Genomic DNA, 19,132 nt, shown 5'->3' with positions numbered 1-19,132 from the left:
ATTCACCCAAATCACTTGAGAGTTCCTTGAGGGTAGGAACACACCTGGCATTTCTCCTCTCTCCATAGCACTTGCTGGTAAATACTTCTGAGTTAACTGGCTGAAACTTTTCAATGGGGGAAAATAAATTTATTGACCTAGAATGCTCTAAGAACTAAGTTTTCAAATAGGTTTTAGAAGCTGAGGTAAAGTATAGCAAAGACTCCTAGAGTATTATCTCCACATTTATTTCCCTCTTCCTCCCCAGGGACAGGGTAGAAATTTGCATAGCTGGGCCCTTTGGCAACCAAAATAAAAGACTTAATTCCCCATTTCCATCACAGCAAGCTGGAACCATCTGAGTCAAATATTATGTGAGACTTCTCAGAAAGCTGCTTAAAAGATGCTAACTTGGGGTACCTGGGTAGCTCAGTTGGTTAAGCGTCCAACTTTGACTTGGCTCATGATCTCAGGGTTTTGGGATTGAGCCCCATTCAGGCTCTCTGTTCAGTGGGAATCTGCTTGTCCCCCTGCCCCTCCCCTCAACTCATGCTTTCTCTCTCAAAAAAAAAAAAAAAAAAAAAAAAAACAAAAAAAAAAAAAAAAAAAAAAAAAAAAAGAGGCTGACTTGAATAGGAAGGGTGATTGCTACATTTATGCAAAAACATACCCTTTTCTCCTGGCCTGAAACTCGCATGTAATAACTGGAACTCCTGCAACCATCTTAAATCATGAGTAAACTTAATGATCAAAGCCATGTCCTAGAATGCTGGTACAAAATGACAGAAGCCAGGATCCCTAATGAAAATGAGGAGCTATCATACTTGCCCCAAATTACCTATCTCTGGATTTCCTTTGCTTACTTTAAATGCACTATTACTTTGGACTTCCAAGTTTTTATGAAGCCATACCTAATATTAACTGATACATAAATATTTTATTGAAATTCAACACTATTTCTGAATGACTAATATATGCTAGGTCAGTAGTTCCCAACAAAGAAAGCGCATCACAAAAACCTTCATAATTTTCAGAAAATGAAAATGTTCATTTCATACTCAAGGCTTTCTGAATTAAAATTTACATGGTGGGTCTCTGGTATGAAGAAAAATATACATACACACACAATATACATCAACAAATCATATAAATTAGATGTATGATTATATATAGTCATATATAATATATACATAGTTACATATAGTATGCATAGTTACACTTAATATATATTATATTTAATACATATGTAACATATTTTTTATTTCTGTAAGGTTGGTAGTAATTCCAATTTTAATAATTTGAATTTTCGTTATTTCCTGGTTAGTTTAGCTAAAGGTTTGTCAACTTCGTTGATCTTTTCAAGAAACCCAGTTTTTGTTTCACAGATTTTCTTACTTGTTTTTATTTCTATTCTATACTGGTTTTTGTTATTTCATTTCTTGCTCTAAACTTTATTTTTTCCATCTTTCTACTTGTTCTGGGTTTAGTTCATTCTTCCTTTTGAGTGTCTTAGAGTTTAGGTTATTGATTTGTGGTCTTTCTCCTCCTTTAATATAGGCGTTTTAGCTATAAATTTCCCTCTAAACACTGCTTTAGCTGCATCATGAATGTATTTTTAAAGCCCTGTAGGGTAGAGAATTCTGGTTTATAGTTGGTGAGAATTGCTGTACTTCTTTGCCATTATAAGATTTTGGGGTTTTATTTGTGTGTGTGTATATTTTTCCATTTTCCATTGTGGTTGCTAAACTGTTGAGTAGACAAAGCTTTTCCTATAAAGCAAAATGCCTTGGCTTGGGTTTGGTTGGATTTGCAGAATGACTCTTGCTTATAGCTCAAAGATTTCTTTCACAGCCTAATGTAAAAAGCAAGGGCATGTTTGTTTTACTTGATTTTTCTCTGTAAAGTGAGGATTTCCTCGGCTATATGGGCCCTCTTTAAAGGGCCCTTTCAGTTGGAAGTTTCCTTCTCTGCCTGCTTATTTCTACTAAGCATATTTTTGGCAGCCCTGACACAATGTTTATGTCCTGTAAGTAGAGGTCAGCTAGTAGTGAAAACTTCCTGTGCTACCATAAGTCCTTTTCCTTGGCCTGGGTACTTTGTTATTTGCCATGCTTTGTCCACAATTTGGCAGCACCACTACCCACTCTACGTGACAAATGACATCATTGCTATAATGAGAATTCCAAGCAGCACCACTGGATCAAAGCCCATCTGTGTGCCTGCTCCCACACTTGACAAAACAAATTCCAAATTCATTCAGCATGCCGGTGCCATTTAGTCACTGTGACATATCCCAAATTTTGGACTCTGTGCAAAAACCAATCTGTGCCCACAAAATTAATCATGGAACACATTTTATGACGTTTGACAACAACTTAAAAGGTTCTCATCTCTGGCAGGTGGCTCTGCCAATCTGCAAGTATGTGCATGACAAATTCTGAACAATATATTATGTGGCTGAAAATATATCATGCAGGATGCACACGCTGGAGAGAACCAGAATGAGTCCAAACAATCCTGAGGTCTGTCTCAGGGATACATAAGCCAGACTGCTGTCTTGTGAAGGAAGGATGATGGCCCCAGGTACACACAGAAAGCCAAAGAAAAGGCAACAGCTCGTGTGCCAGTAAATGCTGAGAACATTGGCACAATTGCCTGTGTTGGCAGGACCAAGAGTTTGAAATGGCTAATTTAAGCGACAAGATCCTGGCAAACAGATTTATTTAGGGCAAGGGTGCGTCAGAAAGATGCCAGAAAAATACATCAATCTGTGCCTTTACATGTACTGTAGAGTGATGATGAGACAGTTGACATTAAAAAAGTAAACCCTTACACTTTAATATAATCTGCAGCTCATCCTAACAATAAGTAGGGTTTTACTTTCGATCTCTGGTACTCCATGATGAGGTTTTATGTTTTCACCTGAGATCTTCAATCAAGAAAATATTTCTTCAACAGGTGTTCTTGAAGAGATTTCCCCATATGGTTGTGCTGAATTGATGAGACTAGTGTTTTTATATATTGTTTCGTTTATTTAAACATGTAGGCTATTTCACATTTGACAATATCTTTCACTTCAAATAAAGGAAGTCACTGATCTGAAATTTTACTTTACTGAGGAGCATATTACAGGGACTCTATTAGAAAAAAAAAGACAATGGGGATTTTAGTAGTACTGGTAGAACTCTTCATTTAAGAGCAATATTTTACTCTGTACTAAGACATAACTGTTTTTACATATCTATTCTGTACAGTAGTGCTTATTTGTGTATAGTTCAACTGGCAATAAAACAATAAAATGTGAAAAAAAATAGTAAGACTTTCCGTTTGGTGTGTCTGGCTTCCTCATGTTACTTTCCATGTTCCATTTTCCCTCTCTAGACAGCATCCTACCCCCAATTTTCCCCACCTACTCCCTTCTTCTCTGACTTGATGTTGTCTTAGTGCATTGTATTTGCAATGTCTTGGGTTAGGAATGCTTTCATAACCTGGCAGCCTACTTAGGACTTTAATTCCTCATATGAAGAAAAATTTGCATAATTTAGCTTTCACTGGGATTTGTCTCCACTCAGAGTTCCTATTCTGAGTCTTCTTTTCCACCTCTGAGGCAGAAAATAATATGAGGAAGCAGCAGGTAAAGAGTTCTTCCACAGGAAGAGCAACTTCTTGATTAGGAAGTGAGTCTTAATAACCTGATGAGTCAATAACCTGATAGAGGCATAAAACTCAAAACAGTTCTGTGCTGTTTTGTGCTCACAATTGCCTCCTTTGGGACACAGGGCAGCAATCAGTCCTCTTCTGGAAAGTGAAGGAGCTGGAGACTCTAGTCTCTCAACTCCAGTAGTCAGGAAATTGTGAATTACAGAGTGGGATTTTAGTGGATCTCCCCTTACACAAATACTGATTCTTTTATTTTGTGCATTGAGTACAAATGGATTGTTAATTGATTCATATTTTCCCTGCTCAGGAGCGACTAAAACCTTTTTCTTTCTTTCCTATGCTTAAAGAATTAGTGATCTATAACTGGTCTGATTCCTAATTCTTGGAATATGACTTTTCAATCTTTTTATTTTCTCTGAAAACTTATAGGATTTTCTACTTATCCCTGGAATTCTGGAATTTTATGATGATTACGTATGTTAAGAAATTACCAAGGATGGGGTGCCTGGGTGGGTCAGTCGGTTGAGCATCTAAATCTTGGTTTCAGCTCAGGTCATGATCTCAGGGTCCTGAGATTGAGACCTGCATCATCAGTCATCGGGCTCCCCACTCAGCAAGGAGTTGCTTCCCCCCCCTGCCCCTCCCCTACTCTCTCTCTCTCTCAAATAAATAAATTTACCCCTACTCTCTCTCTCTCTCTCTCAAATAAATAATATTTTTTAAAAAAAAAAGGAAGAAGAAATTACCAAGGACAAGGAAAGAATCACCCAAAAAGAGCAAACAATACCCGGTCCCAGCTACTGAGAATTGTTCCTGGTCCTGCCAATCAAAACAGAATCACATAATTCATGGGGCATGGGGTAAAGAACTTAGAATGGTATTGACTCAACAGTGGGACATAATTAGCTCTATACTAAAGGCTGTGCTGGTTCCACTTAACAAAGCTTAAAATCAAGCCTCAAAGGACAAAATTGTTTTCAAGTATCCTATCTGCATTTCAAAACAAATCTCAAAAATATTCATAAGGATACAAAAATATCCAGCACCCACAATGCCTGGCATTATAGATAGATATAGATAATCTATCTCTCTCTATATATATATATATCTCACTGGTCATGAAAGAAACAGGAAATCATGAGTCATAATGAAGAGAAAAATCAGTCTATAGAAACAGTGCCAGAAATAGCACAGATGACAGAATTAAAATAGAAACATTAAAATTTTCATTGTAATTGCATTCTATATGTTCAAAAAGCTTTGGGAAAGATTGGGCATGGTAAGAATGGACATGGGAAATGTAGAAAAACACTCACACCCTTAAATCTTAACTGCTACAGATAAAAACTATCACCTCTGAAGTGAAAAATGAACCACTGGTACTAAGAGAATGTTAGATGTCAAAAAAAGGAAACAGAAATTTTTGAGAAAACAAAATGAATAGAGCATTAGTGAGCTGTAAGACAGTGTCATACAATGGAATGTACATGAATGTAGGCTCCCCAAAGGAGAGGAGCTGGAGGATGGGGGAAAAGAAAATATTTGAAGAAATAAGGGCAATGTCTGCATTTGTCTTGTTCCATGAGGCATTCTCAGTGCCTAGCAAGACACCTGGTAGACACTAGACATTTAGCAAACATTTCTTGAAAATATTTGTGGCATAACAATGAGTAAAAGATAATCACATGAGTGCTACTGCAGGATATAAGGACTATCAGGGACCAAGGAAGAACACTTTGAAGAGAGGGAAGCTTAGTAAGAAGTGGAAATTCTTCAGCAGACCAGGAGGATGGGTTCAGTTTGAAGGTGTATAACATGGTTTGGAGAATTAGAGGAGATGAGCAAGGCCCTTCTCTATAAGAACAACGTAAGTGAAGACTTGGAAGCAAGAATAAACATGGTTTTGAATATATCACCCTGACTGGAGGGGTGGTTACATTCGAGGGATAATGAGAAATGAGATTAGATGGATAACTTTTAAGTGTCAGAGTATGCAAGTCTTTGGAAATGGGAAATGGGGGTTAAGGGAGGAACCATTGAAAGTTTCTGAAGAGAAACCTTTAATGAAGAAATCAGGGTTCAAGGGGAAAAGAGCCTAATGATGACATTCATGATGGATTAGAAGAAAACATTATACTTGAATGGAACGAGTGGGCAGGACATAACCAGGAAGTTGTTAAAACAATCCTATCATGAAGTGTTGAAAACTTGTATATGAAAGCACCTAACACAGTAACAGCAGAGCCTATGGCTTAAATGAATGTCAGTGTGATCTAAATATTGAGCAAATTAATATTCCATTTAAATTAAGTACTAGGTTTTTTTTTCTTGGTTCATTAATTTTCAGAAGCGGTCCTAAGAATCTGCAATGCATTAAGAAAATTTGCTTCATATTTCATTTACGTAAGACTTTGGATCAGCTTTTTTAAATTGTTCTTTTGTGGTGCACCAAAGTGCCTTGTTCTCTTGCTCGCCAGGTGTTTCGTGCTTTTTTGTACTTTCCATCCTTACTCTCAAACAGATTTGCAGGGAAGACTCATGCCTTGATTTTTAAAAATTAAAGGGATGCTGCCACAAAAAGAGAATTTATCCCGCTACACACGTTGTCACCGAATCCCAAAGTTTAAGAGTGGAAAAGAGCTTCGAGATAGGCTCTGTCGTCGCACAGACAGGGAAACTGAGGCCAAAAGAGATTAAGTAAGCAGTCCAGACTCATACAGCTATTTCTGGTCAAACCAGGACAAGAAGCCAGACTTCACTTGGAGCCAAAAGTTTCAAGCGAGTGGGACAAGGCTTGAGTCCGAGGCAGGCAGCAAGAGTCAGGAAAGGTGCTTCTTCACCTTCGGAGACTGGGGAATCAGCTAGCCTCGGGACCGCTTAATATCCTGCGCAAGACCATCGCCAAGATCCCTGCTCCTATATCTCCCCCATTACCCTCAGAGCCTCCACTCCTAGTCTCGCGATACTGTCAATCCGTCGCCTTCCAGCTCCCGCTAAGCCCCGCCTCTCCACCGCACCCTATGTCGTCATTTCCTGTGGGTCTGCAGGCAAAGGGAGAAGATGGCGGCGTTGGGGGAACCTGTGCGGCTGGAGAGGGGTGAGTACGGCCGAGGCCGAGACCAGGTGGGCGGCGGGAGTGAAAGAGTGCCGTATTGCCGGAGGGGAGGAGGGGCGACCCAGGTTTCGAGATCTGGATCCAGGCTGCCCCTGTCGCCGAAGTCGCTGCGCCTGGCCCCTGGGAGGGCGCTTGTGGTCCCTTGACTGATGCTCAGACCCCTGCTCTGTTCACATGGACTATGCCGGGGCACTGTACAGTTAACCACCACCTGTCCGCGTTCGCATACACATGCCCCACACGCGCTCCTTGGGTGCGCACAGTAGACGGGGCGCCCAGTAGCAAACATCACAAGCCCATCTGGGACCAGCTGCACTCACTGGCTTTATTTATGCACGCACAAGTCTGGTGTCCCCGCCTTCACTCATACATCGCAGACATCCCGGACACACAGCGCATTTACCACAGAATCCATATTTACGCACGAACTCCGACTTTATTTTTACCACGGCCTCACTTGTGTTTGTTTTGGGCGACTTCCTGGCTTTGGTGCCCCTCCCAAGTACGGAAAAGGTGCTTTAAAAACCATCCTGCTGATTTGGTCTTGGGAAGAAGGTTACATAACTAGTTGGAATAGTGGTAGGTTGTAAAATGCCGAACGTATAGTCTTAATCCCTCTTTACAGATCTTAAAACTGGTAACTGGCTGGTTGCTTGCTTTTTAGAGCAGACTGTCAAAGAGAGTAAAATCTGTTCTGCTGAGTAATTAGATACGGAAGAGCTAGTGACAATATATGGCTATGCTCCTTTCAGGCTCCTGTTCCATATTTTCAGCATTCCACTCTTTCCTTCCCCAGACCTTTATTTCAAGCATGTCTTTGACACACCAGTATTAGAAGTTATTGGTAAGCGAAAAACAAACATTTTGAGTACTAGTAGTAAACAAAATAAAGGGTGGCGATTCTAAATATCTTTGAAATATTAACATTTGCAGTTACAGCCTGAATATTAAGTAACTTCTACCCCAAGAAGAAATATATTTTTGGAATTACTGTATTTAGAGAAACCTCTTTCCTCATACCTTCACACAGATGCTCACTTAACATTATTTATTTAAGTCTCTTTATAAATGATACTGTTTCCCTCCTGCCCACCAGACCATTAAAGAATCATTTTTGACAGAGGAGTAGCTACTCTGGGAAGACTTACTAAGTTAGGCCTAAGACTGTGACATCGTCCTCTTGAGCACAATGGCACTGTGCTTTGAAGGTGGGAACAACTCTGTTCCTTGTGAACAGAGGAGTAGGTGTTTTTCTTTGAAAGCCAGTTGCAGGATTCTAACATGTTGGCTGTCTTTTGTATTTTTAAGTGCAGCACAAAGTGTGAAACTTCACCTCTGGCATTTAGTTTTGGTAGTCATGCCTTTTTTTTTTTTTTTCTTCCCTTTTTTTCCTTTTTTTTTCATTTTTTTCCTTTTTCAGAGTTCTTTTCAGTCCTATAATAGAATGCTCAGCAGCTTAGTAGGATGAATTGCTAGTGGTTGCCATTTAGCAGGATAAGAAAGATTACATCACCTGTTTTCTAATTAGAACTCGGTTTAACAAACTATTAACAAACACTCCCAACAGTCCTACAGTTTAAAATTAATGCATATGATCAAGATCTGAGTGTCTTCTAAATAATCAAAACATGATTCAGTGGAATACATTTAAGTATGTATTGGGTACAGTGTAGGCTCAGTAAAGATTTTTTTGTTAATTCAAAATATTTATGTAGCTTACATATCATAACTTTGTAAATTAAAAGAATCCATTAACCAACAATCCCTATTCACCAGTCATCCTAGGGGTGGGTTATCAGAATGGGGAAAGTCTGATTCCATTGCATTTGATTGACATCATTTTAAGCTTTTATTACCTGAAATTGAAAATCTACTTCTTTTTTCACTACATTTATTCCTAGTTTTGCATTTGCATACACAAAGAAGGCCATATTCTATAAGGAAAAAGTTTCAGATTTGTGGTATAATACAAAGTTTAGAGCTTTTTCCTTTCAGAAGGAGGCAAAGAATTATAAAGTAATATGTATTCTAGCCCCCTGGGGTACAAAAACAGTTAATAAAAAAAAATAGAGTCAGTTACTAATAGTGTTTTAAACATGACTCTGAGTCTTTTTATAAAATATTTTATTTATTTGAGAGAGGGGGGAAGCACAGGACGGGGGCAAGTGTTGAGGGGGGTGAGACAAAGAGAAAGGGAGAGGCAGACTCACTGCTGAGTACGGCACCTGACCCAAGGCTCATCCCAAGACCCAGAGATCATGACCTGAGCCTAAGGCAGATGCTCAACCGACTGAGCCACCCAGGCGCCCCAATATAACTGAATCTTGTAACATTTCTTAATTTTCATAAAATACTCTCACACTTCCCATTGAGAATTTCCTAACATGCTTAATATATTTGTGTAAATGTGTACAACCCCTTAATATTTCTTATGATTAATTGACATCCAGGTAACTTAACATTTATGCTTGCTACATGTCAGACATGTATTTTTTTGGTTTTGTCAAGTAAGTCGTTTTTTGTTTTTTTTTGGTCAGGTAAGTCTTATAGGGAAGTACTGTTCCTTCCATTTTACAGCAGAAACACTGAGGCACAGACATTAAGTAACTTGCCCAAGATCACACAGCTAATATTGAGACCAGATTGACAACACTTTTTATTTTTCTATTTTGTAAACATATGTATTTGATTGAGCCTATCTTAATTAAAATACTGTGTTAATGATTATAAGCTGAAAGCAGACCACAGTTAATTTGTTCCTTTATACCATTGTTTTAACTGTGTCCCTGCCACTAACTGCATCTGTTACTGAATGACTCATATCCACTTATAAATTATAGTTTTCTTTAGGAAGTGAACAGGAATTTCACTAGCACACAGTCCTTGCACTCCTCTGTGCTTTGATTACTAATAATGATAGATAAATTTTTATTGACTAACTAGTTCCAGAAAGAACTGTCAGCATTTTGAAGCAATACAGTTCATGTATCTGTCACATTTGAACACCTGTCCTTTCCTGTGACATTTAGTATTTTATATTCAGTTTTCCTCCATCTTTCAAAGATACTGTTTTTCAGATCTTGTGTGTGCAACATTAGGTTCATAATTACATAAAAGCATTCTCAGATTTTTCATTCCCTCCCTCTTAATGTGTGTTCACAACCCTCCTTCCCCCCCACCAAAACACAAACTTATGCTCTTATGTTTTGTTTTTTCTCCATATTCTGCATTTTTCTGGTTAATCCTTGGGGACTGAATCTTGTTACAAGGCATTTAAAGAATCTTCAGAGAAAATCATCTATCAGTGTTTGTTTGTTTAACTCTAGATATTTGTAGAGCAATTGAGTTACTAGAAAAACTGCAAAGGAGTGGAGAGGTACCACCACAGAAACTTCAGGCTTTACAAAGAGTCCTTCAAAGTGAATTCTGCAATGCTGTAAGAGAGGTAAGTAAATGGTATTAAATTTACCAAAAGCTTGAGTTAATTAGATATAAGATAATACTGTGAAATATGGGTTCAGAAGTTCTGAAGAAAACAAACTTTAGAAAAATATTAGTATCTATCCCTCTTCATTTTTTGAAAAAAAATTTTTGTTGAAGTATGGCTAACATATAATGTTACATGAATTTCAGGTGTACAACATGTTGATTCAACAATTCTGTTTATTATTCAGTGTTCACCACAATAAGTGTAGTCATCATCTGTCACCAGACATGTTACTGTAATACTAAGATTATATTCCCTATGCTATACTTTTCATGTCCATATTTGTTTTATAACTGGAATTTTGTACCTTTTCATTTTTCGGAATTTTTAATAGAAAAACATTTTACCAAAATGGCATAACTTTGCCTAAAACTTGAACATGCTTAATAAATTAACTTAGAACTCAAATGTGGTATATTCTGAGATTTTAAATCATGATGATGTTGGGTTTTACAGGTATATGAACATGTCTATGAGACTGTGGACATCAGTAGCAGTCCTGAAGTGAGAGCTAACGCAACTGCAAAGGTAGTTTTTGTTTTTGTTTTTTGTTATTTAGTAAAAGTGAGAGAATTCATCAAAAATGAAAGTTTTAAAATATGTAATTATTAGATACTTGAAGGCTTGTTTTGAAAACTAACATAGAGTATCTTTCAAACCACACTAAATTTGTCTCACATACAAAGATAAGACATTTTTTATTGGCTTTGCAAGGAATACTTTATCATACAGTTTAGATAATGCATTAAAAATACACTTGCACAAAAATGATAATGCACATGTAATACACAGTTATATATAATATACATATCATGTAAATTTTCATCAAACACTGAGGTATATATTATTCTGATTTTATCGGTGAGGAAACATTAGATTAGATTATTTTTCTCAGACCACACAAACAAGCGTCTTCCCTGGTGGTCTAGTGGTTAGGATTCGGCGCTCTCAGACTACACAAACAGCAAAGGGTAGAACTGGGTACTCCTTCAGGTTGCTCTTTGCTTTTCACCTTTACCTTAACTCTGCAAATACGGGGTAATGTTGTTAGTAGGTTACCTCCTCAGAGCTGCATATGGCAGGTTTTATGTGCTTTTCTGTCCCAGTGGTTTCCTCCAGTATTTCTAGCACTGACCTCAATGTCTATCATGTTTTGTTAAAATAAATATCAGCATTAGATGACTTAGATTAGATTTACTCATTAGCAAGTACTTTTGCCTTGTTAGTTACTGGTCCATAAAAGGAAATATTGGATTCTCTGTTGAATATAAACACTTAAACATGTGGATATAGTTGGGAAGAGTGTAAAAAAATGTCTTGTCTCTGTATTTGAGACTTTTTGGTGCGACTTGAAAGATACTCTGTTAGTTTTCAAAATAAGCCTATCAGATATCTACCATTTGCTATAAAAGTATAGAAACTTGGCTTGAAATTCCTTAGTTTTATGACCTTCCTGGCTTACTGAATTTCTGGGCCTTAGTTCTGTTATCTAAAACAGATTCTTTCAGACTTGGAACCTAGTGATATTCAATAGATCTTGATTTCCTCCTTCTTCTCCTTCCCATTTTTGCTCATGTACCCTGATCTGTCATGAAAAATGGTACCAGATTACTTCATTACCTTTAAAAGCAGAACGAAGCAAATCTCAACTTTGTGTTAGAATTAATGTGGATTAGTCTAAATTTGAAAGTTTTAAAGAAGATGTGACTTTGTTTCATCTTCTGTGGGATTTTAGTAGTAACTGGGTAGTTAACTAAAGCAACAAAAAATTTCACGGTTATATGTACCCATCTTTTTCTCAGCAGTGAATTATTTAATTTGTCATTTATTATATATTACAGCAGCCCAAATGACTGTGAAAGAACACTTATCTCCTTACAGGTTATTATGTATGTAGGTTGTTGCTTGTACAAAAACTCCTGAAGGAGCCAGGCTCTTGAGCCCAAAGTTCAGGGCTGCTGGCATGCTGGGGGAGGAGTTTTCTGTTAAAGTGCTCCAGTGTTCATCTGCCAGGCAAGCCTGCTTGCCTGTTGCTGCTCAAAAGTTCTGGACACTGGGTGGCTAAGTGACCTAACCAATCTTAATACCTCCTACATAGACCCAGGGTGTCTTTCTAGTCATCATCTCTAAAACCCCATGCACTCAGTTTTATCTTCTCCCAACTCCCAGTGAATTTGTGAGCATGCGGACATCAAAAGTAAATAAAAAAGAGACAAAAAGGGGCATCTGGGTGGCTCAGTCGGTTGAGCATCTGTCTTTGGCTCAGGTCATGCTCCCAGGGTCCTGGGATCAAGTCCCAAATCAGGCTCCCTGTCGGCAGGGAGCTTCTCCCTCTGCCATTCCCCCTCTTTGTGCTCATGCTCTACCTTCCTGTCAAATAAATAAATATAATCTTTAAAAAATTTTAAAAAATTAAAAAGAGACAAAAGAACTGAAACAAATAAAGTTCACATTTTTAAATATGTAAAATTTTCTTTGAGGCTACTGTGGCTGCATTTGCTGCCAGCGAAGGACATTCTCATCCTCGAGTTGTTGAGCTACCAAAAACAGAAGAAGGCCTTGGATTCAATATTATGGGAGGCAAAGAACAAAACTCTCCAATCTATATATCTCGAATAATTCCAGGTGGAATTGCTGATAGACATGGGGGCCTCAAGCGAGGAGATCAACTCCTTTCTGTTAATGGAGTGGTATGGATGAATTTTATTTCTATTTGTAGTAATGTATTGTAACCACTTGGGGGTATATTTGAGTTAGAGAAACAAGATGGTGGGGGTGGGGGAGAACCAAAGAAGCTTTGTAGTTCAGAAATCCCTTAGGAGAATCCTGGGCAGTACTCTTTAGGACACAGATACTTTTTAAGGCATTTTAAGTGTGTTTTGCTGCTTTTCCAATGTAAATTCGCAATGCTTAGTGTGATTTTTATGAAGTAATTAAGCTCTCTAGTAGTTAAGGAAGTACATTAAATTAATAAAAGTCTGCCCTTGTTTTAGTCTTATAGTAGAGCTTTGCTTAATTTACTTCTGACTTAGTGAAATAATAGGGCAAATAAATTGGTATTCGGAGTAATTATTTGGAACTTAAAAACCAGTTCCTGGACTACAAACAATATGATTTTAGCAGAAGATTTCACATGGATTAAAATGATAAAGCCAGATTATCTCATAGGTTTGTAGTGTTGAGATGATACATTAAAACTTTTTTACTTATATGTATTGTAAACATTTTGTGTTTTGAGTTACCTAACAAAACCTGAATATTAATTGTATGTGTGTTCATGTCTGTTTTTTTCCTAGAGCGTTGAAGGAGAACATCATGAAAAAGCTGTAGAACTGCTGAAAGCAGCTCAGGGAAAGGTTAAATTAGTAGTACGATATACACCCAAGGTCCTAGAAGAAATGGAGTCACGCTTTGAAAAAATGAGATCAGCGAAACGCAGGCAACAGACCTAATGCAATTCAAAACTTTATATTCCATTTTGCTTTTAGCTAGAAAAGTTTTGCTTGTGACCTACTGATGGCCGCAATGCCCATGATTGTAAAAAAGAAACAGAAACTTCCTGCGAAATCCTCCTTGCCATTTTATAAACACCTATTTTAACGTTGTTTGTGGTTCCAGAGATGCATACACTTTTTTCTGACAAGAAAAAGTGAAAGGTGATGAGGGCAATTCTGTCCCGCTGTTTTTACAGGCCTTTTTCAAATGCAGATTTTGTCATAAAGTTGTTATAGATTTTTAAAAATGCTTTTTTAATATTAAAATGTACTTTTACATTCTTAATCTTTTTTTAGGAAAAAAAAAGTTTTCTTCATTTGGCTGCTTATTTAAAAATAACTGTTCTCCAATTCTTTTTTTGCTTACTCTATTTTTTTTAACCTGTAAAATTTCTTTACGGTTTTCCAAGAAATTAAACGTTAACAGTCTCAGCTACAGCAGTTCATTACACTCTCAGTGTTAACACCACTGCTGCATTTTGTACTTTGAACACACGCATAATATATATAATCAGTGGTAAATCATAACGCAGCAGAGTAGAAGTTTTTTACTTTTATTTAAACATAACATATAATGAATATTCATTTATACTGATTTATAAAAGTTTTTAAACACTGAAACAATCATTGCTAAAATATATATTTCATAATATTTGAGCAGTGAGGCAAGAGGATATAATTTGGTTGTTGGCATTACTGATTATATCTATTTATGTGCAACAACATATCTTAAATTACAAATGCAAAAACAGGTTCAGGTTTCATCTTTTGCAAATTTTTTTAATGCTGTTCATTTTTATTTAAATATATTTCTTACATTTTGGTTTTTCCATTCCTAGAGATGAGCCAATTAGTTCGTTCTGGTAAATAGCAGAAGCAAAATAAAAAAGGAATACTCTTAACCTCACTAGCCTCAAGAGTTACACACTCTTAACTAGCTCAACATAAGAATTGGTTTTAAGTAGGAAGAAGATAGAAGGATATACTTAAGATACATAGAAATTATGAAGTGATATATTCATAAGAATCTGCAGACTCTTAAGTCAAAATGAGTAGGAACTCATTCATACTGAGATGGTTGAATTCAGAGATGTGAGCTTTGATTCAAATGATGGGAATTCTGAGAGATACTTTCATTTGTCCACTGGATGTCACTCTTTAACTGAAAGGCAGCTACTAGTGTAGGAACTATGACTGAGGTCTTTTTCAAGGTGGAAATTAAGAGTTGAAGTTCATTTTCAGTCACTACTTATAGGAATGTTTGTATGGTTTTTAAGAATTTAAAGTGACAGATGCTAAAAAGATAATGGGTTGAAATGTATAAGGAACTTAACCTAATTACTGACCCTGTGTAAAAAGGGGGCATTTTGTAACATTCCTTCAGGAAGAATAGAAGTGTATACCTTTTTCTGCATGTTTGTGAGCACTGTGAGTCTTAAAAGATTATTCCAGTTTTCAGTGATTTTCAGAATAAAAGTCAATCAGCATTGTTATTTATCATTTAGGTATTGAACACTGGATTGCATGGTTGAATGTGTCTTTAGTCCACTACAACACGTGCTTGTATTGATAGGATCATGTTGTTAAATTGTGTATTTTCAAAATTAATTGATGTTTTTAAAATGTTGAGACCAAAGTAGTGTAGAATTATGGACTTATTTTAATTTAATTGTAAAATTATTAGAGGTATTTGTTGTAGAGCTTTACATATTAAAGAGAGATATTGGTGCATATAAAATAGTAATATTATTATGCTCGTATTCTTGCATTACAGGGTAAGTAAATCCTGAAAAATCTTATTTTAGTGTAGCTACAGCTGTAGTAGCTTTTAAGGGTGTGTCAACATTTCATTATAAATTATAGCTTCCTGGTTCAGTATCTCAGCTGTTTCAGAACTTTCAGCCAAGTTCAATCTTTTTTGGTATTGAAACTTAGTAAGTTGAGTAAGCTATTTTTTTTCCTTCTACAGTAATCCACAATCTGTTCGTTGTGTGGGTTGGCACTTATTTATAATTCTTAAAATAAAGATAGCTTAAAGGAGCCAAATACAGTAGTTTTGCTTGCTCCTGTTGAGCATGAGTAGCAGTAGTTTGTTTTTGTTAATGCAGTTTTCACAGTGTATCCCAGAATTTTAAATCTTGACCATAGAAAAATACAGTCATTCAGTGGCAAAGATGTACAGTAGTGGTCTAGTATATAGTGAGGGAATGAAGGGAGTTGTCATCTTATAAATAAATGTATGATTCATGAACGTAACTAGGCACATTATAAGTATATAATAAGTTTTCTTATTTGTAAATTATGAACTACCCAATTTCCATCTATTTTCTTGGTATTTCAAAAGGGGTGGATTCAGTGGTTCTCAACCTTCGCTGCGCATTAGAACACCCTGCAGAGCTTTTAAGAAGTAGCACTACAGGAGTCCCATTCCATACCAAGTAAGTTCAGAATCTTCGAGGGTGCAGCCAGATACTGAATTTTTTAAGCTTCCCGGGTAGTTCTAAAGGACATCTAGGGTAGAGAACTACTTGTTTTCCCCTTTATAAAATGCTCTAATTACACTGGATTCTGTTTGGAAGTATCAGAGTAGAATAACTCAAATTATGGCTACCTTTAAGTAGCTGCAAATGTAGTAATTGAGTATCTTCCTTGGTAATTTCTTTAAGAATAAAAGATACTTGGCATTCCTTATTTGGGAAGTAATTACAGTTTATCTTTTATCTTTTTTTTAAATCTGCCAGTAGTTTAAAATTTTAATGTCTGTCATCTTTCTGCCCCTGTTGCCTTTAAACCTTAACAAAAATAAATGTTTATTAGTTGAGAAAGCATGTTTAAAAACTGCAGGTGAGAAATACTGTCATTGATAATTATGTGCTGTCTTCATGTGGCCACTTTTATCTGTTAGTATACTAGATTATAATGGCCTGGTTCTTTGGGGTTTGGTAATTCAGATGTGTTTTTAAAAAATCGTTGTCTTCCTCTACTAAATTTTTTAGTTATTTTTCTCAAGTACTTAAGTAGTTTGGCTCAAGTACTTTGTTTACAATTTAAATGAATATTATAGCATTTAATAGAAGAAATGGCTATGGCTTCTCTGAAAAGAATGTCAGCATGACTTGGTGTAGACTTAAAAGAATACATGTTATGAATATTTTATAATGTGGAATGATCACTGAAATATCCAGGACTCTGGTAATTGTATTTCCTGAATAAATGTATGTTTATGAATTTTCTAACTTAAATTTTGTTGTCTCTCCTAACAGTCTGGTGTTTTATATGTTCTATTGTCCAGAATTCCACTAATAGAGTTTCTTCAGTGGTTGTTGTAGTTCTGTAATGGTTAAATAGCGGAGAAAACCAATTTGCCTGCTCATTAATTTTCAAGAACTTCCAAACTAATTTGTACCTGGACTTAGTTTCTAAAAATATCAGCAGATAGTTTGCTTCTACTTTAATTCTTTGGTTTGAGGCAAGGAAATAAGCCCCAAATGGATTTAACACTTTTTCAATAGATAACTTCATTTACCAAGTTAATCCTGATTCTAAGGTTTATTTAAAATAGATTTGTATTATGTTCCTATTATTTGGATTTGAAAAAAAAATTGGTATAACTTATACAATAAATGTGTTTCTGAAAGCTCTGTATAAAATAACTTTTACATAAGGTAAAAAGCATAATGTACGGTAGTTACTATTGAGTGAACCTTTGAATTCCTATATTTTGTTTTGTCTTTCATAAAATATAACTACAGAAAAAATTCTCTTGTGTTATTTTGAGAGAGGCAGTATGGCATGTGATTGACGGCACAGTGTGTACAGGCTCACTACCCTGGTGTGAATCCCAGACTCGCCATTACAATGTAATCTTAACAGAAGTTACTTCTCTGGGCCTTACTTCCCTCACCTGTCATGTGTAATAAGAATGCCTGTAACTGGTCATTATCTGTCAAGCCCTGAAAAAGGTGCCTGGCGAAGTGAGTGCTATTTGTGTCTGCTATTATTTGCATATAAAAGCTTAAGGGAACTTAGTAGTTGAAGGAAGACATGTGACCACATAATTAAAATTAGCAAGTTCTTACTTTTTTGATGATGAGGAAACAGCCTTTAAATTATGCTTGAAGGATACCTGGGTGGTTCAGTCAGTTGGGCGTCTTGCCTTCCACTCAGGTCATGATCCCGGCATCCTGGGATCCAGTCCCACATCAGGCTCCTTGCTCAGGGGAGCCTCCTGCTTCCTTTGACTCTCCCCCCTCGTGCTTTCTCTCTCTCTCTCTCAAATAAATAAAATCTTTAAAGATAAATAAGTAAAAATTATGTTTGAAAACTTCATAAGGAATAAGATTCATAAGGAATTTTCAGATTTCTGTCCACTTGGATCAAAGAGCTAATGAAATTCTAAAATTAGTGGGGTTTTGGGGGTGGAGGATTAAGGCCACATTCAAAATGAAAATCACACTTAGTTCAAGTAAGGGATTTGTTTAATCAAAAAAGCAGTTTGTAGGAAGGATGTAACCTAGCTCTAGAAACCATGGATGGCTGGAATGGGTGTCAGACATATAAAAAGCATAATTCAGCATTGTGTATTTTTAAAATGCATGAAGATGTGTCAAGCCACAAGGGATTCAACAAAAAGCACTTATTGTTAGCATTCAGTTTCTTCAAAATACTAGTAAGCTAGAATACTGATTCTCTAAATCTTTCAGTTCTGGTTTTAAAATATTCACTATTGTTAATTACTCTCATTTTAATTAATGAAGTGGTGGCCCATTTTTTTGTTCACTTATTTATTTGGTGGTGGATAACCTCCACCTAATGGAATTTTTAAGATTTACTTCATATGGTAAGCAAATGGTAAATTCATACAGAACCCATTTGTAAATTTTATTATATCAATTTAATTTTTTTTAAAAGGACAATGTGCTTTATATCAACAAGATATGTGTGAGAGCTCTCCTAATACTCATCAACTGCAGAGGTATATTTTGGACTGTCCAGATTTGGTCCTATAAAAAGGTTTTCTTTTTTCTTTTTTTTTATGTTTTCTTTAGGGGAGGAAGTGTGGAAGAAATCTTAATTTGTTACAATCTCCAGAATTGTAACCAAGGGGATAAAAAGAAAATTTAGCCATTGGTTGCTGATAAGTTCCCCTTATTTTGCTCTTATTTGGCAGTTCTGGAAAGTAATTCTAATCAGTTTCAAAAACTCAAACCTTTAATTTTGTCTTTTATTTGGCAAAAAGTGCAATCGACATGAAATAGGGGGAAATTTGTGTTTCTGGTATCTCTTACTTGACGTAGGTTTGTGCCCAGAGTTTAAATGCTATCTGACTTTGATTTTGCATCTTAAGGTGTTACAGATTGAATTGTGTGCCTCCCAAAAAAGACACCTTGGAGTCCT

The 19,132-nt window shown here is 36.3% G+C and overlaps 1 protein-coding gene across 1 annotated transcript; it reads left to right on the top strand.

Annotated features, from left to right (window-relative positions):
- The first annotated feature begins 6,646 nt into the window (after window positions 1-6,646).
- LIN7C (lin-7 homolog C, crumbs cell polarity complex component) lies at window positions 6,647-17,493 on the top strand. Its single transcript, XM_032881244.1, has 5 exons — window positions 6,647-6,736; window positions 10,081-10,199; window positions 10,698-10,769; window positions 12,722-12,931; window positions 13,538-17,493. The coding sequence occupies exons 1-5, from the start codon at window positions 6,700-6,702 to the stop codon at window positions 13,691-13,693; spliced, it is 594 nt and encodes a 197-aa protein (XP_032737135.1). The 5' UTR covers window positions 6,647-6,699; the 3' UTR covers window positions 13,694-17,493.
- Window positions 17,494-19,132: the final 1,639 nt, after the last annotated feature.

Source organism: Lontra canadensis, unplaced genomic scaffold, assembly GCF_010015895.1.
Source record: "Lontra canadensis isolate GAN:19392208 unplaced genomic scaffold, GSC_riverotter_1.0 scaffold74, whole genome shotgun sequence".
In the NCBI taxonomy this organism is placed as follows: domain Eukaryota; kingdom Metazoa; phylum Chordata; class Mammalia; order Carnivora; family Mustelidae; genus Lontra; species Lontra canadensis.
The sequence above is the reverse complement of the archived record's forward strand: the minus strand, read 5'-3'. Positions and strand labels throughout refer to the sequence as shown.